Source organism: Plecotus auritus (genome assembly GCF_963455305.1).
Source record: "Plecotus auritus genome assembly, chromosome: 9".
NCBI classification, from domain to species: domain Eukaryota; kingdom Metazoa; phylum Chordata; class Mammalia; order Chiroptera; family Vespertilionidae; genus Plecotus; species Plecotus auritus.
The window spans coordinates 32493062-32520214 of NC_137783.1; the positions used below are offsets into that span (position 1 = coordinate 32493062).

At 35.7% G+C, this 27153-nt stretch overlaps 1 protein-coding gene across 1 annotated transcript in view; it reads right to left on the reverse strand.

Moving 5' to 3' along the window:
• PCDH15 (protocadherin related 15) overlaps window positions 1-27153 on the reverse strand; it is a gene marked incomplete at its 3' end in the record, with an annotated part of 1266261 nt that overhangs the window by 416583 nt on the left and 822525 nt on the right. The window contains exons 8-9 of the mRNA XM_080641959.1: window positions 23346-23506; window positions 15014-15169 (exon numbers count right to left, since the gene is read on the reverse strand). Of these exons, the coding sequence (XP_080498085.1) occupies window positions 15014-15169; window positions 23346-23506 (317 nt within the window). The remainder of the gene's footprint in view (window positions 1-15013; window positions 15170-23345; window positions 23507-27153) is intronic.

Consider the following 27153-nt stretch of genomic DNA (forward strand, 5'->3'; position numbering starts at 1 on the left):
CAACAACATGCATGGACCTTTAGAATATGATGCTAAGTGAAATAAGCCAGTCAGAAAAAGATAAGAACCATATGATGTCACTCATATGTGTATATAAAACTGAAGCTCAAGGACACAAACAGCAATGTGGTGGTGGCCAGAGGGAAGGGGGTGGAAAGGTGGGGGGTGGATGGGGCCTAATGTATGGTGATCAATGATTTGACTTTGGGTGGAGGGCACACAGTGCAATATAGAGATCTTGTGTCATAGAAATCTATAAATGAAACCTATATGATCCTATTAACCAAACTCACCCCAATAAATTTAAAAAAAAAATAGCACATGTAGTACTAAAAGACCATTGGGGTATGGGTTTAGTGGAAATGTTAGTTAACTAAAAGGATTCCAAGTAAAATTTATATATTTTTAGTGTAACCTCTGTCCCAAAGGACATTGTTCTCTCTCATAAAACTTCTATCATTCTTATACAGCTATGATTTGATTTTTAAATTATGCAATTTTAAAATCGAATGACAACAATTTGTTTCCAGATATCTAATAAAACAAACTTAAAAGTATTTCTTCAAACATCTTTGTTGGCCAAGAAAATCACTGTGTCATGGGTTGCATTAAAACATCAGAACTAAAATGGATCTACATATTACAAACACAATCTACCACTCAGATAGTTAGCCTGTTCAGATATGTGCTAGGGTGTGGAATATTTGAAACTAGGATAATAGAAATAGCTAAGGAAAAAAGAAGATAAAATATTTTGTGCTAATATGGAAAGTCTGGCAAGACAAAAAGGGCTCCAATGAAATAATCTATACTAGATGCACATAAACAATCAAAAGTTGGAATACACAAAATGGTTTTAAAAAATAGTAGATTTCAGAATCCTACTTCATTAATTTTCTTTATGTACAACCAATAGAAATATATACATACTAGAGGCCCAGTGCACGAAATTCATGCACGGAGGAGGGGGGTGTCCCTCAGCCCAGCCTGCACCCTCTCTAATCTGGGACCCCTTGAGGGATGTGCAACCACCTGTTTAGGCCCAATCCTACTGGGATCAGGCCTAAACGGGTGTTTGGACATCCCTCTCACAATCCAGGACTGCTGGCTCCCAACTGCCCTCCCCTGCAGGTGTGGTCCCACCCAACTGCCCTTGCCTGCTGGCCTGGTTGCCCCCAACGGCCCTCCCCTGGGGCCTGTTTCTCCCCAACTGTCCTCCCCTGCAGGCCTGGTCCCCCCCAACTGCCCTCCCCTGCAGGTCTGGTCCCCCCAACTGTCCTCCCTGCAGGCCTGGTCACCCCAACTGCCCTTCCCTGCAGGTCTGGTCCCCCCAACTGCCCTCCCCTGCAGGCCTGGTCCCTCCCAACAGCCCTCCTCTGCTGGCCTGGTCACCCCTAACTTCCCACAACTGCTTTCCCCTTCAGGCCATCTTGTGGCGGCCATCTTGAGTCCACGTGGTGGCAGCCATCTTTGACCACATGGGGGTGGCCATCTTGTGTCTTGGTGTGACAGTCAATTTGCATATTACTCTTTTATTAGATTGGATCTATGAGCACACACACATTAGATGAATATAAATACACACACCCATTACCCTAACTTATTCTCATTACAGGGGACATTGCACACTGGTGCTTTGTGAATTTTTAAAAAGTATGTGGAAGTTTAAATCTTCACATGACAGTCAGGTAGTTTATTATAATGTATTGCCCTATACTTTATCATTCACAGTTTTCAGGGCACATCTACCATGCAAATAGCCATGTTCTATATCCTTTAACATATCAAGTCTCAGAAAAATAAATTTGGTTTTCTGAAGGGCATTTTATGCATGGAATGATTATTAGCTTGGGTAGCTGCCTGAGGGTATAACTTATTTAGTTCATGTGTTCTTTCACAAATGATTTTGTACAGCTATTGGTAAATACAAAAATGTATGAATAAATGCAAAATATGTAAATGTTAAAGAAAACCAATGCAAGAAAATTCAATATTTCAAAAAGATGCATGAGAGAAATTAGAATGTGAATGTAAAAGGTGAGCAGTTCTCAGTTAAATGTCTAGATATCTTATGACCCATAGATACTCATGCCAACATGAAAATTATGAACTATGCTCCCAAAAGCAAACATTTGTCATTACTAATCTTAAATGGCAATACTTCCCCACAGAAGCATTGTATTCACGTTTTCATATAAATACTATTGATTTTCATTACCCTAGGTAGTTATTTTCTGTAAAGTTACACAAACACTGAATGAACAAAGACTAAATCATTGCTCCTGGGGAATACAAGGTTATTACATTGCTAGGAGAATACAGGGTTAAGTTCTTGTAAGCCTCCGGTTATAACATTTTTATCAACTGATCAATATATAATCTTATTTTATGTATGTTTTTGTTTAAAGACACCTTATTTAAAATGTCCGGTCTATTCTATTGCAGATACTTTCTATTGTATTTTTCATTTTGTTCATTGAATTATTCAGCTCCAAAACTTGCAAGATACCCAGGAAAAACACACATGGTATCTAAATAAGACAAAGGAAAATCGTTTGGGCAAAAATAAAAAGGATCCCAAATCAATTATATAGAAAAGATTCCTTTATTAACTTTGGGTTGAGAATATGTTTGTATATTTTCAGAAAACAACTCCAAGACCATGTGGATTCCTGCAACAGAGAGGAATTGACAGGTCTGCTCCAACCACGAAGACAAGAGGAGAAACAGTCCAGAGATGGGAGACGCTAAGGACGCCTTGCCACGCTAGCAGTCAGCAGCTGTGCATCGCAGCAGGTTGCCTAGGACCAAACCAGAGAGGGTTGGACCTGCATTGCCACCATGTGCCCACCATCCAGATATCATTGCTGACATGTACACTTAAGGAACTGTTTGACATTGAAACGGGGACTCAGAACTGTTGGACATGGAAATTGGGACTCAAACATTTTTTGTTATTGTATGTTTATTTCTAGTCTGCAGAGGCAAGATTTTTTAAAGGAATGAAATGGGGAAAAAAATAGATATAGAGGCAAAGAAGCATTGAACAGACTGTCAAACTACAGCGGGAAGGCAGAGGAGGTTTGGGGGGGGGGGGGCTGTAAGAGATCAACCGAAGGACTTGTACGCATGCATATAAGCATAACCAATGGATATAAAACACTGGGGGGAGGGGACAGGTAAAGGCATGTACTGGGGGGAAGGGGAGGCCGGGGGAAGGTCAATGGGGAAAAAAAAAAAAAGGAGACATATGTACTACTATTTGTAATACTTCAAACAATTAAAAAAAATAATAAAAATAAATAAATAAATAAATAAATAAATAAAATCCAAAAAAAAACAAAACTTCTGTTTGTTTCACTTTGATGATTTATAATTGTTAAATTGTTCATTTTGTTTATGTATCATTTTCTGATTTTATTGAATTATCTTTCTATGCTTTCTTGTTATTCTGAATTTTTTATCAGATATATCACCAATATCCATATTTTTTAGTTCGATTATTATAGAGTATTATCTTTTGGTGATGACTTTTCTTTGGTTCTTCATGTTCCTTGAAATTTTGTGTTGAAGCTTTTGCATTTTGAAGTATCAGACATCTCAATTTTTTCCTAATTATCACTGAGTTGGAGATATTTTTTTATTGGTCCTGCTTACATCTGGAATTTCCTGCAACCTTGTTTAATATACCTGATTCAGACTTTTTGTTACTTCTGCGTCTGAATTCTTAAGCTTCTGTATCTTCTCTGGTTCTATATAACTCGCCAGGTTGGCGGCTGGAAACTTGATTTTCCAGTAGGTGGCGCTGCCATCAAGTTTGTGGTTTTGCCTTTGCTCACAGGCCTTAGCCTGATTTTCTGAGCATATTCCCTGTTTACCAAAGAGCTCTCTCTCACCATTACACCGGGGAGTGCACCCAAGGAGTTGGCCACAAAGTGGGGGGTGGCATGGGTTTAGCACTTGGAGTGTTAGGGTGTCCACAGATCAGGTGGGAGGATCCTTGTGCCATGTTCTCCAACTAGCCTGTGGGCTGGCTTCCTACTGGAGCCCCTAAACAAAGTCAGCAGGAACCTCATCCATGTTGTGCCCTTTGAATTCTTATCTGTCTTTGTTCCAACCTCCTCCCTCTCCTGAGTCATGGAGGTGGAGGAAACTTGTTTCTTCCCATTGGATACAACTCAGCAGCATGTCATACAACTGGGGTAAGCTAGGCAGCCGCTGACTGTTCTGTTCCCCTGCAGGAGAGGTCCTGCTAGCTAGGAAGGCACTGTACATTCAGCCTTGGAAGGAGGACCGGCACTGACAAAGTTTGCCTTACCCTCTTTAATGCATCCAAATTCCAAACTTGTATCATTTTGTTGTTGCTGTTGTTGCAAACAGAGTGCTAGACTCTCTGTTCAGGCAGGCTGGACTTTAACAAAAGTCTTTAGCATCCATGGCTATCTGCCCAAGCCAGGATCCTCCAGGTTTCCCAGACCACTGCCCAGAAGGGCTGGGACCAGTTTACTGGCTTCTGTTGGTACCATAGCCCCAACTGAGATTGGCGTGGTTACCTGAGGCCTAGTGGCTGGGACTAGTTCCAGGTCTCTTGATGTATGCTGGCTCCCACAATCACCACAGAGGTACTTTGTGGATGGATGCTGACCTTTTATTATTTTAATCCTCAACTGGAGGATATTTTTTCCATTGACTTTTTTTTTTTTTTTTTGAGAGTGGAAGGGCTGGATGCTTATTTTTATTTGCTAAAAGGGAGGATTTAAAGGAAGGATATCTTACACAATCATGATGCTAATGTCATTGTAGACCAAATTAATATTCAGAAAATAAATGGTATGTTGTTCACTTTGAAGAAGATATTGAGAAGGATGAATGCTGGAAAGCACTCCACAAATCACAATATTGTATCATATAAACACTGAGTGGCCAGATTATTATGATCTCTGAATGCATAATAATCTGGCCACTCAGTGTGTGTGTGTGTGTGTGTGTGTGTGTGTATATATATATATATATATATATATATATATAGTGATTGAATAATGCCACTGGCATTAGTGCCCTTGTATGTTATGACATCGATATATTTTGAATATTTCCTGGAGTCACATGCACTATATTTTCATAAAAACATATTGGTAGGAATAATTTGGTAAACTATATAATTTATGAATATCTAAAATAGTCTTTTCCATATATTTGAAAATAATTCCTTCAGATAACTTAAATGGCTTTGAAGAGAAACTGTACTAGAGTCCACAAGAAAAGAGCATTTTTTTAAAAATATATTTTATTGATATTTTACAGAGAGGACGGGAGAGGGATAGAGAGCTAGAAACATCGATGAGAGAGAAACATCGATCAGCTGCCTCCTACACACCTCCCACTGGGGATGTGCCCACAACCAAGGTACATGCCCTTGACCGGAATCGAACCCGGGACCCTTCAGTCCGCAGGCCGACGCTCTATCCACTGAGCCAAACCGGTTTCGGCAAGAACATTTTTAAATAATAAGTACAACTAATATAGAACCAATTATTGGGAAATGATTGATACAAAAGAGTAATATTATCCTTCAAAAACCTTTTCAAGACAAAGCTACCCTAAGGAATGATTTAAAATGCATTTGATGAGATTTTATTTTCTTACATATTTCATCATAATACAAGGGTTTTGTTTCTCTTCTCTTCTAAGAAAAGATAGAATATCTGAAGAGTCATAGACATTATATAAGTTGAACTAGAATTCACTACATGAAACTTTTCATATATTAATGATTTCATGACAATGCTATCAATGGTAGCAGGTGCCCTATTTCTATTTTATTAATAGACATTATTTTTAAAAATATATACTTTATTGATTTTTTACAGAGAGGAAGGGAGAGGGAGAGAGAGAGTTAGAAACATCGATGAGAGAGAAACATTTATCAGCTGCCTCCTGCACACCCACTACTGGGGATGTGCCCGCAACCAAGGTACATGCCCTTGACCGGAATCGAATCTGGGACCCTTCAGTCTGCAGGCCGATGCTCTATCCAGGGGTCCTCAAACTTTTTAAACAGGGGGCCAGTTCACTGTCCCTCAGACCATTGGAGGGCCGGACTATAGTTTAAAAAAAAAAAAAAACTATGAACAAATTCCTATGCGCACTGCGGGCCAGGGACGAGTCGGCTGCTAAGCAGGACAGGCAGCGGCACCCGGCGGGCCGGATAAATGTCCTCGACGGGCCGCATGTGGCCCGCGGGGCGTAGTTTGAGGACGCCTGCCACTGAGACAAACTAGTTAGGGCATTAATAGACATTATTAAAGAAGAAACATTATCTTTAGTGGACCAAGATGCAATATCAGTCTACATTAGATTGGTACCCATTTATTTTTCAATCACCAATATCTTTGTCTGACTTAGTGTATGTCAGAAGACATTTTATACCAATTACACTCTTAAGAAAAAAAAAACACCCAACAAAAGATAACATTCTGTGTAATCATCACTGCTAGTGAAACTGGTGTCACTCCTCCAAGTTTAATGAACAATGAGACCTCAGTGTTATGATCTTCTCTCACATTTGTGTAGCATTAATCCATATCTCTTGTGAGTGTTAATTTTAAGTGTCAACTTGACTGGGCCAAGGGATGCCCAGATATTTGACTAAACATTGTTCTGGATGTGTCTATGTAGGTGTTTCTGGATGAGATTAACATTTAATCAGGAGCTTGAGTAGAGCAGAGTGCTCTCCCAAATATGAGAGGGCCTCATTAATCTGTTGAAGGGCTGAGTAGAACAAAAAGGCTGAGTAAGGATGAATTCACTCTCACTGCCTGACTATTTTTGAACTGGGGCATCTGTCATTTCTTGACTTCAGACTTAGACTCACATGGGAACTTACACCATCCGTTTTCCTAGTTCTAAGACTTTGGACTGGGACTACCACAACAGCATTCCTGAGTCTCCAGCCTGCCCACTGGAGATCTTGGGATCTCTCAGCTTCCATAACCACATAAGCCAATTCCTTACAATATATATCCCTTGCTCTATCTATCTATTATCTCTCTCTCTCTCTATCTCTCTATCATCTATCTATCTATCTATCTATCTATCTATCTATCTATCTATCATCTATCATCTATCATCATCTATGTATCAATTCTGTTTCTCCGAAGAATTGAATAATACACCCCTGATCCCATTTCTCTTCAGCAAAAAAATAAAATAGAATTTTTGCTTCTGCAGAGGTTGGATTAGATTCCCATGTTAACACTTATTAATGTCTATATATGTACTGTATGGCACTCTATGGAACAATTGCTGATATCACCATAGCAGGGGCTATACAAACTGTTAGTACTTCGATCACCCTCTGCGACCTTTTGAAGATTACCCACAGTGCTTTCTTAGTAATCTATGCCTGGTATTGCCAATTCCTGAACTCTAATTTATGTAGTGCTGCAAAACAGGCCTATTTAAAAATGATTAGTTACTCTCTTCTTCTTAGCCCTACACTTATTTTCAGGGTCTTCTCAATTATACTGTATGGTCTAAAGATCAGCTTCCATATGATAATAATTTTTCAAATTAGAAGCCATTCATCCTATGACTATGATTCAGCTTTAACCTCCTCCTCTCAAAAGACAACCCTATTATTCTAATATGCTTTAGAAACAGTGCTATATTTGAAAGACAAGGGTTCCCCATAAATAAAATGGAATGATAAATTTGTAAACAGATAATGATTAGTGGAATTTTGTTGAGAACTTAAGCTTTTTCTCACAATGATGAAATTACATTATCTCCAAATCTATAATTATTTATTGGTCACTTATTATTGGTCAAATCATTATTTCTGTGATCATTATATTGGATATATATTAACTCATTAATATAACATTTATTTTATTCAAACATTTATCCAAATCAAATGTCTCTTTGAAGTTTATCTTAAATCTTTCTAGCATTGATAGCAAATACACATTTTTGAATTTACACTAAGTGGATGTTATCATGCAATGATTTATTAAAATCAAAGAGAAAAAAATGGAAAATTACATGTTCTTCATGTTCCTTTAATACAAATAGTTTTTGCATATGTGATTATAATCTTCACTCCATGTTTATTATGGAACTTATATAATTAATATTGAAATCACTTCCTCTGAAGAAATTATGAAAGGCAAACTCATAAGTATCTTCAAAATACAAGAATAGCTTATTATTAGAGAGGGGACAAATAACTCTACTCAACTTTAGTAAAAGCTAAAGAACAATTAACTTTAGATTGAATATATAATATATGTAATAACCCATTAAATGTGAAAAGTGTATCCCTGGCCAGTTTGCCCAGTGGTCAGAGTGTTGGAGTGTAGGTCCAAGAATGGAAGGCTCGAGGTTTCAATTCCCAGATAAGGGCATATACCTCAGTTGCAGGTTTGATCAGCAGGGGTGCCTGCAGGAGCCAACCAGTCAATGTGTCTATCTCACATTGATGTACACCTCTCTCTCTTTCTTTCTCTCTCTTTTCCCCTTCTCCCTCTCTTCCATGATCTCTCTAAAGATCAATGGAAAAAGTATCCTTGGGTGGTAATTTAAAAAGAAAAGATTAAATAATTAAATACTTAAATTCTTTAGGACAGCTGAAACATTGATTACATTTACATGTTTAAAGTAGAAAAAATATTTTTATGTGTTTCTTTCCATTGCTTTATTCTTCTTCTCTTTTTCTTCCCTTACTGTTTGTATCTTGCTTTCTAGAAAAAATGGGCAAATCCCTTGGAGGAGAAGAACTGGGACAAGTAAAGGGAACTAGGGCTTAATCTTATTTCTTCCCTCAGAAGCTTTTGATGTTAGAGTAAATGTCTACTCAAAGAAATTCTGTGAATGGGAATGGCTCTGAAGGTCCAGTGGTTTTTATTTCATGAATAGTTGGAGATATTCATCAAGTTTTTAATACAATGGACTATATTTCTAAAAAATAATATTTAACTTGCATAAAAAGTCATCTAAATTATATATGAGATATATAATACAAACATGAAAATGTTTTTTAAATACTTAGCTAAATATGGAATTTCATTGTAATACTTCATCATGGAGACCATCTGTGCTCTTCAACCTTCCAGTATTACTTTGATAAGAACAGATTTCAAAAATGCATATTTTAAATGCAAAAATATGATACAGTCATGATACATTGTGAAAGAATAGCACAAAGCTAAAAAAAAAAAAATTGACCAGGAAAGTTTAACACTCAAATTGGATAGATTCAAGGATAATGTCTTTTCACCACTATGATGAAAGGTGAAGTTCTTAAAGATGTTCCACTAATTACTGACTGCTTACAAATGTATTTTTTCTTGCATTTCATTTGTGAAGATCCCCTTGATTTTTTAAATATATCACCAGTTATAAAGTATATGTTCAAGGCAGAGTTGACTTGCAAGAAAATAAGGCCAAAACCTGTACTAAGTACTTTAAAAAAGCATTATTTTTAATTCTTAATACAACCATGTAACATTATTTTTTGTTATTATAGCTACTTTATAGTTAAGCAATTTTAGGCTAAGAGAGCTTCTGCTTGATGTCATGATTCTAATATTTGGTAGATAAAGACTGCAACACAGATGGTCTCAAGCAGCATGAGATATATTATTTCAGAAATTTCATAGTTTACTAATAATAAACTTTTGAGAAGAGGGGAAACAAAAGAATAAATAAATAGAACTTGACACATAAGGGAACCCAAGATACACAGATAATCTGAAATGATGCAATTTGGATGATGTATTCCATCAAAGATAAATTATGTTTAGCCCTAAGGAAAAATGCTTTTGAGATACTTTACAGAAAAACAAATAAATTCAACTTACTTCTTGCCTGCATTTTAGAAAACTCATATTGAATAATAACTGCTATTGAAAACAGGTTGGTTTTCAGCAAACAAATTATTTATAAGTTCCTATATTCACTATATTCACTATGATTTTAGTATGCTAACCTTCTCATTAGTAACCAAACATTTACTGCCAGTGCATTTCATAATGCCTGAAAAAGCACCCACTAAATGATCAAGGGGCAAAAAAATAAAATGAAGAAAATGTATACACCACAATAATTTGCATTTTCATCAATGGCTTTTTAACAAATCAATGTTTCATAAATCACTAATAAAAGTGTGGGTGAAGATATGATGAGAAACAAGGTATTTACAAAGTCTTAAAGTCATTCCTCTCCAGATAGTTTTAATTACTTATTAATTATTAAGTAAACATAATTAGTAAATAAAGTAGAAAAGAACAGGCAGACACTAACTTACTAAAGCAATAAAAAGCTAACATTGCTAGTAACGGAACACATTGACATTGTATGTCTCTCTTGTTATGTACTGGGAAGAATACAGCATCAATCTTGTGGTATTCCTGAACAAAATCTGTCATCATGAGGAAATATCAGGTAAACCCAAAATAAGAAATAATCTATAAACCATCTCACTCCTGGAAATTATTAAGGTCATTAAAGTCAAGAAAATGTTAAGGAACTAAAATATTAGATAAAAACTAAAAAATTCTGAATAAAATATTCATTCAAGTAAATAATGTTTCACTGTTGGTTCATTAGTTATTAAAAACAATGTATCATACTAATGAAAGATATTAACAGCAGGGGAAATTGGATGAGGGTTATATGGGTATTCCATTACTTTTATTAATATTATTTATGTATAAATAGCTCTGATATAGTTTAAATAAATAATAAAAATATAATCATACCATATCATGAATCACTTTCATTATAACAAAGTCTAAGCTTTGAACATATTATTTATTATAAGAAATATATTTCTAAAGATAAATATTTATCCACTTATATTATATTTAATTTTTATAAATATATAATAAACATTTGAACTAACATTTAGTCAAAAAAATTAAGGTAGACATAAGAGTTTGCATGTGTGTGTGCATGTGCATGTGTTTGTGTGTGTGTGTGTGTGAAGAAAGAGAGAGAAAATAAGAGAGAGTTCTCATATATTTCTATGGTTTAATTTGACTGAAATTCAGCTTTTGGTTCCTGCTTATTGAGAGCATCATTAAAATGTTTTAAATCATTCTGTTAAACCTTAAAAAAAACTAAAATATTTTAGAATCCAATTTTTAAAAATTAATGAGCACATTAATCTAAGGAATATTGTTGAAGGACATTATCATGCCATGTTAGAAGAACTAAGTATAACAGAACTTGAAGTAGGGTAAAATAAACATGCTAATTAAACATGCATATGGTATCAGCTAATATATCAGCTAATATTAAATACCTTCTATGTTATGCCGGCTATTACAACTATTACACATGTAGTTGAGCAAGACGTTCATTTTGAGAGAGAGTCTTAAATTACCCAGAGAAAAATACTTGCAATGTCTCATGTCTTGCTCACAAACAAGGAATTATAAACCTCATTATAGTCCTTACTCAGCATTTAGATATAGGCATTAGAATTTTTGACATACTAATAGAAGAACATGCTTACAAAGGCTGTAAAAGACTAATATTTCATGCATTCATAAAAGCACTGATTGTAATTATAATATTACTAGAGGCCCGATGAACAAAGATTCATGCAAGAATGGGCCTTCCTTCCCCTGGCTACCAGCACCGCCTTCGCTCTGGCTGGAGCCACCTTTCTGCCTTCCCACGCTGCCCAGAGGCCCGGAGTGGCTGGGGTGGTGCGGAACGCCTGCGTCATCGCCATGGCGATGACGCAAGCATCCTGCCCCGACCCTGGCCGCTCAGCGCCTGCATATGCAAATTAACCCACCATCTTTGTTGGGTTAATTTGCATACTCACTCCAGATGGGCTGATGGGCATCATGAAGGTACGGTCAATTAGCATGTTACTCTTTTATTAGGTAGATGATACAATACTATAAGTATAAAACCTGATATTTATTTTTAAATCAGTTACATGAAAATGGTTGAAATTTAGTTAATAGGATATCTATCGATAAGCAGTGAAGGGATGATTGAACCAAAAATGTAGGTTTTACTCCCAACTTTGTGACCAGTTTACTATGTAACGTAGCCAATTCATGCTATTGCTTCAGGGCTCAGTGTTCTCATAGTGAACGAGGAAAGTGACTAATCAGGACTTTAATTTGGGAAACTTCTTTTATACATCTGTTATAATGACTTTATACCTGTCTTGTGGATTTTAATGAAGTGTAAAATATTTTGACACCAACAATCTATTAAACCCTGAGTGATTAAAAAAAACACACACACTACTTAGATCATTCTGTATTAACTGCATGCCTATACTAAAAGGTGACAGGCCCAGCTGGCATGGCTCAGTGGTTGAGCATGACCTATGAATCAAGAGGTCACAGTTTGATTCCTGGTCAGGACACATGCCGAGGTTCCCAGTGTGGGGCATGTAGGAGGCATGATTGGTGATTCTCTCTCATCATTGATGCTTCTGTCCCTCTCTCCCTCTCCCTTCCGCTCTGAAATCAATAAAAATATATTAAGAAAAATCAAACAAAAGAAAAAGAGACAGGATAGAAAATATTTTGCAATCTTTCACAGAAGAGTAAAATGTATTTCATTTAATTTTATTTTAAAGGCAGCATTGTAGTTGGAGTATACACACATAAACATACATGTATATACATATAAGTATATATAATTTCAATGTATTTTTCCAATGGTTATACATATCCATTCTAGCCAATGAAACTAAGAGAAGTACTACTATGAAAGAACTACTCAAATAAATAAAGTATCAGAAGAACAGTTAAATTTGTTTATTTCCTTGCAATTGTGTTTTGAGGTTTAAATAAACTTTTTATTTTTTTCAAGAAAATAGATTAAATATTATGAGCAAAATCAAAGGGGGATATTATTATTAAACTATGGAAAATATGAACACAGTACCAGTGAAATAGGATTGTCTCAGTTGGCTATAGGGAAATGCATTGAGAGAAAACCATATATGGACAGGTTTGTAAAGAACCCTGGACCTCTGCAAATAAAATGTTTGATTTTTCTATAAATTTTGTCACTGTAATTGACATTTATCCATATGCTGCAGGATTTTAGAGTTTGGAAAAACTGAAGATAAATGAATGTGGATATTTGGGGACAACTTTAGAAATAGGAAATAGAGATAGGTCTGAGTTAATCTTTAAAAGATGAATAAAACTTGTGGACTTGCAAGGTAAGGAGGATGCCATTCTAAGTAAAGTAAGCAGTGTGAGCAAAGCCCAAGAAGTGGAAATATCTGTGAGACGAAGACATTATTCTGAAAGAAGTAAGTCTTTATCACAGAGAATTTGAAGTTAAAAGTACATTGACAAAAGGTCGTATTATGGAAGGCCTTTAGTCAGTCAACAAAGATAGATGGCCTTTTTCCTGACAATAATTTGAAATTATACAATTTTTGAATAGGAGAGTGACATGATTAAAATAGTATTTGAGAATGTTATTTTTCAGCAAGGTGCTGAAAAGTTTGGGAGGGGTAAGTGGAAGTAGTAAAATCACATTTTCACATTTAATACTTTGAACTTCAATTTGTATATTATATATTTATTTACAAAAATTAAATATATGAACCCAAGAATAGTTTAAATATGGTATAAAAATAGATACTACATTTAGATTGGTGTCTAACATATTTCACCTGAAAATAAGTTTATGCCCAAATGAAATTAACACTGAAATAAAGAAAGCAAAATTTCATTGAAATAGTATACTTCAGATGCTAAAATAATTACTTATGTAACCTGATTAATTACATTAATTAACATCTGTCTCTTTTAGTAGAAACCTGTTCAGTCAAGGTAACTCAAAAAGGTTAAGCCTTGACTGACCAGTAACTTGTCCTGTTAAAACTTAAAAGAGGAGTTTACAGTGTGTTTATTTTAAAGTAATGCAAACTATAAAGTCCCAGACTGTGAAAAACATCATTTCTTAATTTTCTTATGAATAGAAGAATGTTGAGATAAATAGGATACACGCTAACAATTTCAAAAAGCTTGTAGAGGTTAAAGACCCAATGCTGTGTAACCAAAACCCTAATTACACTGATTTCATCCTATAAGTAGGTACATATTTTTAAGGTTTAATGAGCATCATGGAGGTAAAGAAGAACTGCTAAAATGTGGTTCCTTTTTTCTGTTGTTGTTAAAGTACACATAATAGATGATATTAGAAGGACTTTAAAATATTTTCTGACTTAATGGAATAACAAAAATGTTATAATAGAGTATTATTTTAAAATAAAAGGGATCTGGCTGAAAGAAAAAACAACAACAAAGCAAATCAACAAACTACCAAAAGCATGTTCTAATAAAAGCAATAATATTACTTTTTGAATATTTTTAATGATTTTATCAGCATTTTCTTATAAGAATTTAGTTGTGACTTATCTATATTATAAAAGGCCTGTGGCCCTAATGCCTTAATGACCAAAGATCAGTGCGGGTGGGTGGGGCTGTGAGCGAGGCGAGGCGCACACCGGTCAGCGGGGCTGCATGATTTCACGCTCTGGGCTTCTAGTATTTAAATACTTTGAATACACCAAAATGATTTTAAAATTGAGGAAAGACTTTAAATTGATAGAATCCTAAATAGATATTTTCTTCCAGTATTTAATTACTGCTAACACTTCAGAGATACAAAAATAAATTAGTTCTTCTCCTTACAATGAAAATAAATAGCTTCTGTTGAGCATCAGTAGGCATACAGGTGGATTCAGGCATAAAATTGTGCATAATGATCATGAGCATTAATATTTTGGTCATTATTATAAATAAATCAAAAATTTCCTGTAGCAAAGAAAATTCCTAAAATCATGTCAGAAATTGTCCAGACCTTATTCCCTCTAAAGCCCTCTTCCTTAAAATATTTTCTTGATATTTCTAAACCGGTAAGCCTATTATTATAGAAGACTCATTTCAAAACATTTATAGCATAGTTAGTTATTTGTATAAAAAAGGACACAAAGAGAGAACATTTAGAAACTGACCTCATTCACAGTGGCATAGTAGCTTTCATGCTTGAACGTGGGTGAGTTGTCATTCCTGTCTCTCACCACGATTCGAACTTCATGGTAGATAACAGTGCCCACTTTTTTGTTGACGCACTGGACTTGCACCACGATGGAGTGTATGTTCATTGGTGGCTGCAATACAGAAATTGTATGTTTTTTAAAAACTTTATTATTATTGCTGTCAAAGCACTTATTTAATAAAATTTTCTATGCTTGTTCATTTTTACATGATAATAATCTACAAAAATTGATCCAATTTGTACTATTTTAAGGACAATAGAAAATGATTAAGATTACTTCATGTTCAATTTTGTGTCTCAAAATATAGTGTCTTAAATAGCATCATGCTCACAATTAGAAGATGGTGATAAATACAACCACAAAATGAATGCTGAGATTAGATGGGATAGATCAAATTTTGATATGAACTTCTAATTTATAAAAATGATATGTTAATGATAAAATTCTTGGGGAAGGATTATTTAACATTTATGTCTATATTTTTGCTAAAATATTATATGTTGATATCTTATAAAAATCAAAATATAGATAAGCAAGAGAATCCATTCACAATTCAACAAACATACTCATTTTGTACCTTTAAATGCTTATTTTTCTAATCTTTCAACCTCTCCAAATATATATGTATTATACACTTACACATAAACATACACAGAATGAATATCATACCATATTTATAAATATAGATTTACTATAACATCTTGGTGTATACTACTATGAAACTACATTATATAGTTTAAGTCTATATACACTCCACTTTAAGTCTATAGTGTAATTTGTCTAATTAAAAACTTACAATGAGATGTTTTACGTTGTCAGTTTTTATCATTATAAATGATACTTCAATAAACATTCTATACCTAAATATGTACTAAATTGCTTAATTATTTTTATGATAAATTTGTTGAAGGAGAAAAGTGTCTTCAAAGGGGAACCCACTTACTCAGGTCCCAGAGCTTAGGGCTTGCATAATTGGGATGCACACCTACATCTCTTTGACTCTAGAGTCAAAGGTTGAGTACTAAAACATGTATCTTTGTGATTTTAAAAATCTTTTTCAAGCTCATAAAATTACCCCTCTAAATATATCATTTTCAGAATGACCTGTTCTTATATCATCTAAAGTACCATGTCTCCAGCATGATCACTCTTTTCTACTTCTCCCTTCAATATTTATTTTTCTTTTTTGCACTTTTCATCCACCACTTGACATAGTACACATTTTATATATTTGTTTTCCTTTATCTCCCTACCCTAAACTGAAAGCTCTACAAAACCTGGAGTGTTGTTTCAGTCCTGGCTAAACCTCTCTACACAGGCACCAGCACTGTGCCCAGGACAGATGACTGTATATCTGAGTCTACCTGGTTTTCAAACTTAGTTCTATAACTGTATGATACAGACACAAAATGAACATCCAGTTTATACACCGACACTGTGAGTGGGCTTCTGGAAAAGTAATACTTCATATTCATTGACCATGTCAAATGCAGAGATAGGTGGATTATAATAAGCACCATATTCTGGGTGAATAAGATGTGAAATCTGAACACTTTCAAGTATGTGTTAAAATTTGAGGATGTTTAAGCTAAAAATACAGTATTTGCTAGACTTCTGAATAGTTGTTGTGAAATGATCTAGGATCTTTTAGTTTATTTATTGCAGTCCTAGAGAGCTGAAATAAGAACAATGAATAAAAAGTGTTATAAAGTATATGTTTTCAATGTAAGTAGTGGTTTTCTAGTAATCCACAATGGTGCAGAATAGAAAAGACTATCCTATAAGACAAGCTCCATCATTCAAATATGCAAGGTTGAGGAGAATAAAAAGATTATTTGATGAGACTAGATCTTTGAAGTTTTCAGGAAATAATTTGACTTAGACGACCTCTTTACTACAGATTTTAAAGTGTTTGCTTTATTGGCCAGCATATTTCAATCGTAAAGTAAAAAACAATAAATACCTGTACTATTAGCCTTTGGCACCACACCTTTTGGAAGACAATCAGTTGAATCATGTTCTTCTAAGGTTATTTGTCTTCTAAATATTTCAAGAGAGACCTATAAAACCATTTCATCTCAACCTCTAATTCTATGTGTGGGAGCACTAGGACAGAAAGGTCACAAGCATTGCAAGTAGAGGATCAAATGCATGCTGCACTGAGCCCACTTAGTCCTATAAGTGCCCATAAATTAGACATACCCAGGTCATCTGGAACTCTTGTCACTCTCAATTTTAGCTCCCTATGCAACTGTTAGTAGTATGGATAGAACTTAGCTTACAATAAATTTCAACCATAATGGATCATGTTGAAGGCAAGAATTCCCTGCAGCTAATATATAACACACATTGTAACCTCACATTGGAATAGATTCTATTCTGCTGTTTAAAAAGGTCATAAATATATCAAGTGTAGTTCTACTAAGTCCATTAGTGAGAGTTTAGGGAATCCAAACTCCTTAGGAATGAGTTAGGGTAATTGTGGTTTGTCTTTCATAACTGGTGGGGAAAAAATAAGTCATGACAATTTTATTTTTCAATTCTCTTAAGTTGCTTCAATATTAAACAAAAACAGAAAAGAGTGTGTATAAATTTAGGGGGTAATTATTTAAAACAACCAAAATTTATATATTCATAGGCATTCCAACTATTCTCCCAGTTTAAAAATGAATGTTTAAGATAATACTCTGAATATATATTTGCATATTTATATCTTGGTGTATAGGTTTTGATATGCATAAAGTACAGGGATAATATGTACAAACAGTTGATGGGAGTTATCTTTGAAAAGTACAGTTGAAGTGGAAAGTAAAGGAATAAAATTTTCTAACAAATATGTATGAACTTTGTAATTTGTAAAAAGGCAAAAATAGAAAATTATGTTAGGAGTTTTTCAGAAATCCACTTAGGTTTCAACATGCAAAGCGAAGTTTGTTATAGTGAATTTATTGATATTTACGGTATTGATTATAGCATACATCTTCAATCTAAGGGGAATTGAGTTTTTTTTAGAAACCATGTTATTTGATGGGCTAAATAATTTAGAGGGAAATAAGTTTTTAGCAGACCTGTATAAGAATTGATTTTATTTTTCATAAGGCAAAGGCAAAATGTATTCAATTCTCACAGGAGTAAAAGGTTTTTGCCAAGATTTTTCTTTCTATGTATTTACTATCTTCACAAAATGAAAAATCTTATTGAAATTCTAAATTACTCAGTGTTTTAAAGCCTCCATTGACTTGAGCTTTCTTTTCTGATATGTTTACCACCAGGTTTATATTGTTTTACAATTAAATGAAAGTAATTTCCAGTTGTGATTACATACAACTTTTCCAGCGGCAATAATCTATACTACACACATACCAGACGGACACTGGGCTAGGAATTTTCAGGATAAAAACATTTACATTTTGATTTAAAAGAAAAACGAAAGCCCTGAAAGCACTGTGGCCGCAGAACGATAAATTCACAATTCAGACAAGGTAACATAGGACAAAGTGAAATGCACTGAAATAAGAGGTTAAATTAAGATTTATTTTCCCCCAATTCACATGAATATTACTTCCTGTTATGAAAAAGATGGCAGGTATCTAAAATATAAAGAAATCATTAAGACTTCAGCAAGTGCCATGCCGACATGGCTCCGTGGTTGAGCGTCTGCCTATCATGGTTTGATTCCCGCCAGGGCACATGCCCAGGTTGTGGGGCATGCAGGAGGCAGCTGATCAATGATTCTCTCCCATCTCTGATGTTTCTATCTCTCTCTCCCTCTCCCTTCCTCTCTGAAATATATATCCTGTATAATAAAGAATTAATATGCAAATTGACCCTCAAGACCTCACAAAATGGCTGCCTATGACCAGGCCTGCAGGGGGGTTAGTGAGGGAAGACCAAACAACTGAACTAGCAGGCTGCGTGGGGCGACCAGGCCGGCAGGGGGGTTAGTGATGGACGACCATATGACTGAACAGCAGGCTGTGTGGGGTGACCAGGCCAGTGGGGGGGCCGTGAGGGGCGACCAGGCCAGCAGGGGGGGCAGTTGGGGGCGACCAGGTTGGCAGAGGGAGGCAGTTGGGGGAGACCAGAACAGCAGGGGGGGAGGAATAAGAGGCAACCAGACCATGGCGGGGGGGGGGTCAGTTACAAGCGACCAGGTCGGCAGGGAGGGGACAGTTGGGGGCAAACTGGCCAGCAGCGGGGGGAAGTTAGGGGCAACCAGGCCAGTAGGGGGGGCAGTTAGGGGCGACCAGAAAGGCAGGCAGGTGAGCTATTAGGAGCCAGGCAGGCAGGAGAGCAATTAGTGATTGATTGTGAGAGGGATGTCCAATTGCTGGTTTTGGCCCGATCCCCGGGATCGGGCCTAAACTGACAGTCAGACATCCCCCGAGTGGTCCCAGATTGGAGATGGTGCAGGCTGGGCTGAGGGGACCGCCCCCATGCACGAATATATATATGACTACGGCAAGTTACTCCAGTATGATGTGATATGAAAGTTAATATATATGGTAAATAATCACTCCTTCTCTTAGTTCTGTTTGGAAGTACTAATTTAAAGATAGAAGAGTCTCTAACAATTTGATAATTTAAAAAAAGATTATTTACCCAAGGCAAGTTCTGTAACCTGAGCTCTATGTAATCTTGATAGTGAAAGTCTTGAAATTGCAAATAATTTATTGATGTGCAAATAAACTTTTCCCTGAGAAATGAGTCCATAGATTTGATCAGAATACTGACTAAGTGCTCCCCCTCCCGAAGATGAAGTCTTACTGACAAATCCATATGTCAAAAAGTGCATTCAGCCTGTTATCATTCTTTCCTTGACTCTTGGAAATCTAATGCTGGTGAAATATTTTTTAATGATCCAATATACTCATGATATAAACATTTAACAGTTTCTATACATCAGGTTGTCTTTCCCCCCATTTTATGGTTGCTCTTTAACTTGATGACCTCCATCACCAGTTAGCAGGTCTAAACTCGACAGTATTTTACACTCTTGTTATTCTTCTGACACAGGTTACTACTTCTACTCAATTTATTCTACACTACATCTATACTTCTATTCTTCTACATGACTCTTCATACTGTTTTTACACTTATACTTCTAACTCTTAGCTTAATTCAATTCATACATTTATTCAAGAAGAATTCCCTGATATTAAATAACAAATTTTTGGCAACCTGGCTTCCTTATCAATTGGCGGTGTGGGCTACATTAAACTGTCCTCACGTAAACACTGAGTACACCAGAACAGTGGACCAGTAAAATATGTTACAATAACAACGAAAACAGCAATGGCAACAAAATACAACAACAAACAAACAAAAACACTGGAGGGCTATCATGTCCCTACTCATAGGAAGCCTCAAGTCATGTCTATTCTAACTCAGGTTTTGTAAGTCCCAACCACCAAAAGAAAGTACCTGTGCAAGATGGTGATGTTAAATATTTGGCATGACTTTATTTAACTACACAGGCTTAAATTTTCATATTACTAAGGTTTAGAGCATCTTCTATTCAATGTCTTGCCATTATTTCAATAAGTGCATTTGCTAAATGGTAAATACATTGCAGGTCTTTTTTTTTTCCAATTTACAGATTTTTCTCTGCACTATTCATTTTACATTTAATTTTCTTTAGATGACCTAGACTCCATCATCTTTAGCTAATTTTAATTAGCTGTCCACTGACAATACTTCAATTCACAAACTATCTTTGCAAGTTTAACTTGAGCATTGCATTCCTAATTCAAAATAACATTTTAAATGAAAAGAAACTTAATGTTCATTATTATGTTAATAAACCAGTCTGGATTTTTCTTTAAATGATACTTGTGCATATTTTTGCATTGTTACTTTCAGGCCAAATCAATTTTAAGTGTATTCCCATGACATAGATTCAGTTTAGCCAATGTTCAATACATGATGCCAGTATTAGAAATAATACTAAGAAAACAGATACTTATCTTGAAAAATAATACAATTTTTGGTAAGTAATTAAAATTTAAACAGTTTTATAGGCTGGAGAGATGGAAGACTATTTATACAGGAGTATATCCTTTCTCTCTACTCATAAGTCAGACCTATTAGTGTGATTTTTATATAAAAATAAGTTCCCAAAATAAAGTAATTTAGTAGTGAACCAGTAAGTTATCATAATCAGCTATAAGATGATTTTTAAAAAAATGTTGTTATTGATTCCAGAGAAAGGAAGGGAGAGGGCGAGAAGGATTGAAACATCAATGATGAAAGAGAATCATTGATTGGCTGCCTCCTGCATGTCCCTTACTGGGGATCGAGCCCACAACATGGTTAAGGGCCCTGACTGGGAAAAGAATCATGACCTCCTGGCGCATGGGTTGATGCTCAACCACTGAGCCACACTGGCTGTGTTATAAGGTGACTTTTTAAAAGGATACAAAATATAAAATGATAGTGGTCTCAAATAGATAAATATTCTATAATCCCCCTAGCATGTTATAAAATTCATATGACTTGGATATGGATATCCCTAAATAGGGCCAGTAAAGGATGTCTGTGAGTAATGCAGCTAGAGGCCAGAGGAATCTTGCAGTTTGCCAATTTGTGCCATTGTCCAGATTGGTTTATAAAAGATTTATGATAAGGTAAATTAAGAAGATACAATTGAGGATAGCAGATGTCTTTATTCCATTTACAACTTCTTAGCCACCCAGCTAAAATTGTAAGCTGTGGTATATAATGCATGTTGCTGTGATAAAAGGACATAGTGGGGAGCTGTGAAAGGGGGGGAAGGAGACAGCATTAAGGATGCTTTATTGTCCCTAAGTTGAGGCCAACAGTTCTATTCCTATTCTCTACTGCTATCCACATTTCAAATATGCCACCAATGCTCAATTATAGTTAAACTAGAGGCCTGAAATTTGTGCATGGGTAGGGTCCCTAGGCCTGGCTGGCAGTCAGGGCCAATCTGTGGGGTGACCTGCGGGGTGATTGGGGGGCCCCCCTGCTGGCACCTGCCATGGCTGGCCTGGCGCCACCAACTCACCAGCCTCGCTCCTGCCGAGACCTGCTTGCCGGCTGGCCCTGCCCCCTGCCGCCCCTGCCAGTCATCTCCCTCTGCAGGGTGACCAGCGGAGCAATCAGGGGGCCCCCACTGGCACCCGCCTTGGCTGGCCTGGGGCCTGCAGGCTGGGGGCAGCTCCTACGTGGAGGATCTGCCCTGTGGTGGTCAGTGCACGTCATAGGGAATGGTTGTTCTACCATTCGATCAATTTGCATATTAGGCTTTTATTGTATAGATTATGATCTCCCCAAGTATACAAAGATACCCGTGTATACAAAGTGTGCAAGTTTATGAAGACAGCCCGTCCTGGTGGGAGAATCCTATGTATTGCCCACCTCACTACCAAGTTTTAAAGGCTCTGAATTTTACATGTGAAATACGTTAGGGATCATCTACTCTATACCATATTGTAAAGCGGATCATAAATCCTGAATGAGGTGGTGAGATCATTCAGGTTCACTGAACTGAATATCTAATCTTTGAATTTCATAAACTAGAAAGTTTGGAGTAGGCATGTTTAGATTTCCTCCTTGAGTTTTCCCAAGGTCCTGCACAATTACTACTAGTTATTGAAACCCCTATTCCTCACATACTCTTCCCTGCTCACAAGACTGAACTGCAAACAAATGAGAATACAGTTACATTGAAATAAATACACTCAAGTTTTTAAACTGTTTCAGAGATGAGACATTCAATGACTTTGGTAACTGAGCTGTTCGTAACAGTGCTACTTAGTCGTGCTGCCTGAGAATGACTGGATTGGAAGGACGGGACAGGAGCATTGCCAGGAGACCTGTGACCACTTCTTTCAGTTCTTTTACAGCTCTATAGGCACTTCACCACAAACTCACCTCTCAATCAGTGCTTAGTGCTTGTAAGAGCAGCCGTCCATTAGTATTCCCACCAAACCCTCTGTCCTCAAGTCAACACTTGGCTGCATGTCTAGCTCTCACCCTGGATTATCACTGTGTTTATCCTACTTTTCCAAGGTTACCACTCCTTTATTCTGAACACTCTAGCCTCTTGTTCAGAAATATGATGAGCTTCCAGGATAAAAGATAAAAGATATAATGGTTCTCTCAGACACGGATGGCCCCGCCCTTTCCTATTTTTTAAGGAGCTAAAAACAAGTTTTTGTTGATGAACATGGAAAATAAACTCAAATTATATAAAGAAAATTAGATATTATATCAATAGACACATGAAGATACTTTAAGTATAATAAAGAAATAAATCACTAACATCTCTATCCAGAACTCTGCCCGTGCTGTTCAGGAACAGCATCTGCTTAATGGGATCCAGCAGCACCCAGTAATCCACGTTGTCCTTTAAAGAGAGCTCTATGGTCGGGTCTGGTCCTCCAGCAGTCCCTTTGATCAGCATGTTATCCACAATAACGGTACCTGGAAACCAAGGAAAGATATTTCAATACAGATTCTACTTGTATGCATTCTTTAATAAAGATAATATGCTAGCTAACTTGCAAATCTATTTTAATAAAAAAATTTAATTGTATATCTGGCATGATATGGAAAATGTCCTGTTTCAAAAAGACCAAAAAATAAAATAAAACTTTTATTATACTATTTATAACTGTTATTTGGGGAGATGAAGTTGGGAAGCAGAGATTCAAACACTTAGTGAGTTTTATCATCTATTTCTAATTTACCTTTAACAACAGCAATCTGTTGTCCTCCCTGTCCAGCACTTCCCACAGGAGTTATCACTGAATTTTATCCTGAACAAAAGGAAATGCCTGTAATAACAGAGGCTGGTACTTCAGTTCACTCAGTAAGACTGCTGATAAGAAAAGAGAAATCCCAAAAATAAGAGACTGGAAGAGAAAAAGCAGTAACTGAGTATCCCATGGTGAGAACTGCTTATTTTTTCTTTTATCTTAAAGCAAATCTATAAAATATAAATTTTAATGTGAAAGACAAAATTAACATACAGACACACAATAGAAGACATTAAGACTTGTCTAGAGTACTTGACTGGAACACACACTCTTCCAATGTAACATTTCAATGCTTGCTTTCTTACAATTCTTTAGTGGGCTGAATTGTAGACATTTGTTGAATAAGAGCTGAAATAGAGTACATCTCCAATCTTCCCTATTCTATTAAAGAGTCCATGAATTTTACAATTTGAACACAAACAGTACTGACGCAAATCATGTCTCATTTTCTTCCCCAACCAGCAACGGTCTCTTTTCCAAACAAAATGCAATATTGCTGAGGGAAATCAATTTTAGCTGATCCATTTTTACTAAACTTATGGCATATAGAAGAGATGTGGCTATGGAAATAAAAATGTACCCTCCTAAAGACATTAGGATAAGTGGCATATATCTAGAGAACTCACTGCCCTAGGATAGCATACAAGAATATATAGATAATCCATAATATTGAACCTAAATTGAGAAATAATTATGCAAAATGTATATTTTGCATTTTTTTACAATAAAAAATTGGCCTAAATTTTATATCATTGCATAATTGCAAATAAAAGGGTGGCCCCTTTACAAGATTTTTCTCAGCAAATAAATAATAATAATAATCTACAAATCTATAATATTTCTTTCTCATATTATTTCTAATGAGCTTCATCTGCCTAGGAAATGCTGAAGCAACCATTGGTCTTTTGTAACAATAATCTAAGTCGATTATTTTCAGCCAGTGTGCTGCAAGAAATTTTAAAACATGCAATATCTGACTATTTAGTCAAGGGCACTGACCTTTTTCCCCTTAGATTGTCAAATAAAAAAAGATGACAACAGTCTATACAACAATAGGTGTCTGATGTGAATGAATCAAAATTATACCAGTTTTTTTGGTCAGTTCGGCAAATTATAATATTTTTTGGTATGCCACAGAATTTAAGTAATTAGTTCATGTGTGCCATGAGATTAAAAAGATTGAAAATTGCTGATCTAAATAATGTTTAAACATGCATACTGTCATGAACACATACTTTTCTAAATGGGCAGATTATATTTTCTGCTTTCCACATACTAGTACATATACACACACACACCCACACACATGTATATGTAAAGTGAAACTTATCCTTCTATTTTTCTGACTGAAATGGCAAACAGATAGCTTACAGATAATACATCCAAAAGTTCAGATTAGGTAATGATGGCATTTTCTGATCTACAAATATTTTAAGGCCTGATACACACTTGTTTACAAATACTTCTCACAATTAACCTTTGAAAAATTATTTAGCCTGTATTTCAATATCTACTTTAAAATTAAATGGGATTTTTCTTCTGATAAAAACACACAAAGAAATCTACAACAGTTAAGTCAACTAATATTAACATTTATGCCTTGATTCAATGGTACATAACAGCAGATATTTCTACAGTCTACATACACACCACCCAGGCACAGGAAAGGGCTAATGAGCTCTCCTTTAAATACAGATACATTACAACCAGAGAGATCTGTAATAGCTATTTTAATCACTATTAAATCATTGAAACTAAAATACTGTATCTTGACTTATATATTATTTAGTGATATTTTTAGTTTCATAGAAATGATCTAAATATTTTTTCTTGCTCTTGCCTTTCACTCTGTGTGCTTCAACGGCTGAAACTCAACTGTAAATGTTTCTAGCAATAGTGTGTTGAAAAAGAGAGATCTCTGCTCTTCTTTCAGTAAAATGCTCTATTCACATTGTCAAAGATCTTTCAAGATTTTCATAGGCCATGTTACTCCAGACTAAAAGTTTGGATAAGAGATAGAAGAAAGCATAGCTAAGGCAGACATGATGCTGGAGGCAACAGTTTTTTAAAAATGATCATGGGTGTTGCCTCTGGCTTGCCTGAACAACCCTGTCCCCATTCTCCTCTCAGAACAGTAGGTGACACCAAGCTAAAGTTAACTTTAAGCCATGGGCTTTTCCAAAACTCTATTTCCACCCCAGCAGAGGGGACTGTAACTTCCCACAGGTCCAAGGATTTCCAGATCTGGTAGACGATGTCTGAGACAATGCTGGTAAGTAGTTGCCCAGCAGAATAACTGGGCACAGAGAAAGAATGTGGCCCCCTTGCCTCCTCTCTATTTTGCAAGCTTCCCTTTTGTCCATAAGACCTTTTGTTTCCATTTTAAATGTAAAGACACAGATAGCTTAAAAATAAAAGGATAGGACACACTATGCAGCACTTAGAAGAAAGTTGCATGACTCTATTATTATCACAGAGTAAATCAGAACAAGGAATATTATTCATAACGAGAAATATTTCATGGAAATAAATGGATAAATTAATCAACACGTGTTAACCCCAAAGAGACCTGTCTGCTTAGTCTCTAGGATGAAAGACAGAGAAATGCTTTATGTGTTATAGAAACTATTTTAAACCCCCAAAACTGCATTTCCATAATCTGTCCTTACCTGGCACTTTCTTATTTAAGGTAGAGGTTGATATTCAACTTGAATTGATCTACTATTAACCATAAATCCAATTAAAAGTGATTGTTCAATTTTTACATTTAGTTTACTGGTACTATAAATAAGTTAAAAGTTGTATAAGCTGAATAAGACCAAAGAAAACTATGATTTTGCAATTATAACTCTTAATAACCTAATACTAATACCCAAGAAACTACTAATAGTCTTTTCTGAAAAAAAAAAAAACTGCCTTCAATTAAACAAACAAACAAACAAACAAACAAAAACACCCTCAGGTTGATAATTCCCAGAAAGTAAAAGAATAGATTCTTAATTTAAAATTGCTCTATTTCACAAATGGATAAATTTACTAATATTTATCAGAATTCTTGCACAGTGTTATGGTAAAGATTAAGCTCCACCCAGCCCAAGTGGATCAATGGTTGAGTGTTGACCTATGAACCAGGAGGTGGAGGTGACAGGTTTGATTCCCAAAATTCAAAGTCAGGTACATGCCAGAGTTGCAGTGTGGGGAGTGCAGGAGGCAGCCAGTCAATGATTCTCTCCCATCATTGATGTTTCTATCTCTCCCTCTTCCTCACCCTTCCTCTCTGAAATCAGTAAAACATATTTTTGAAAGATTAAG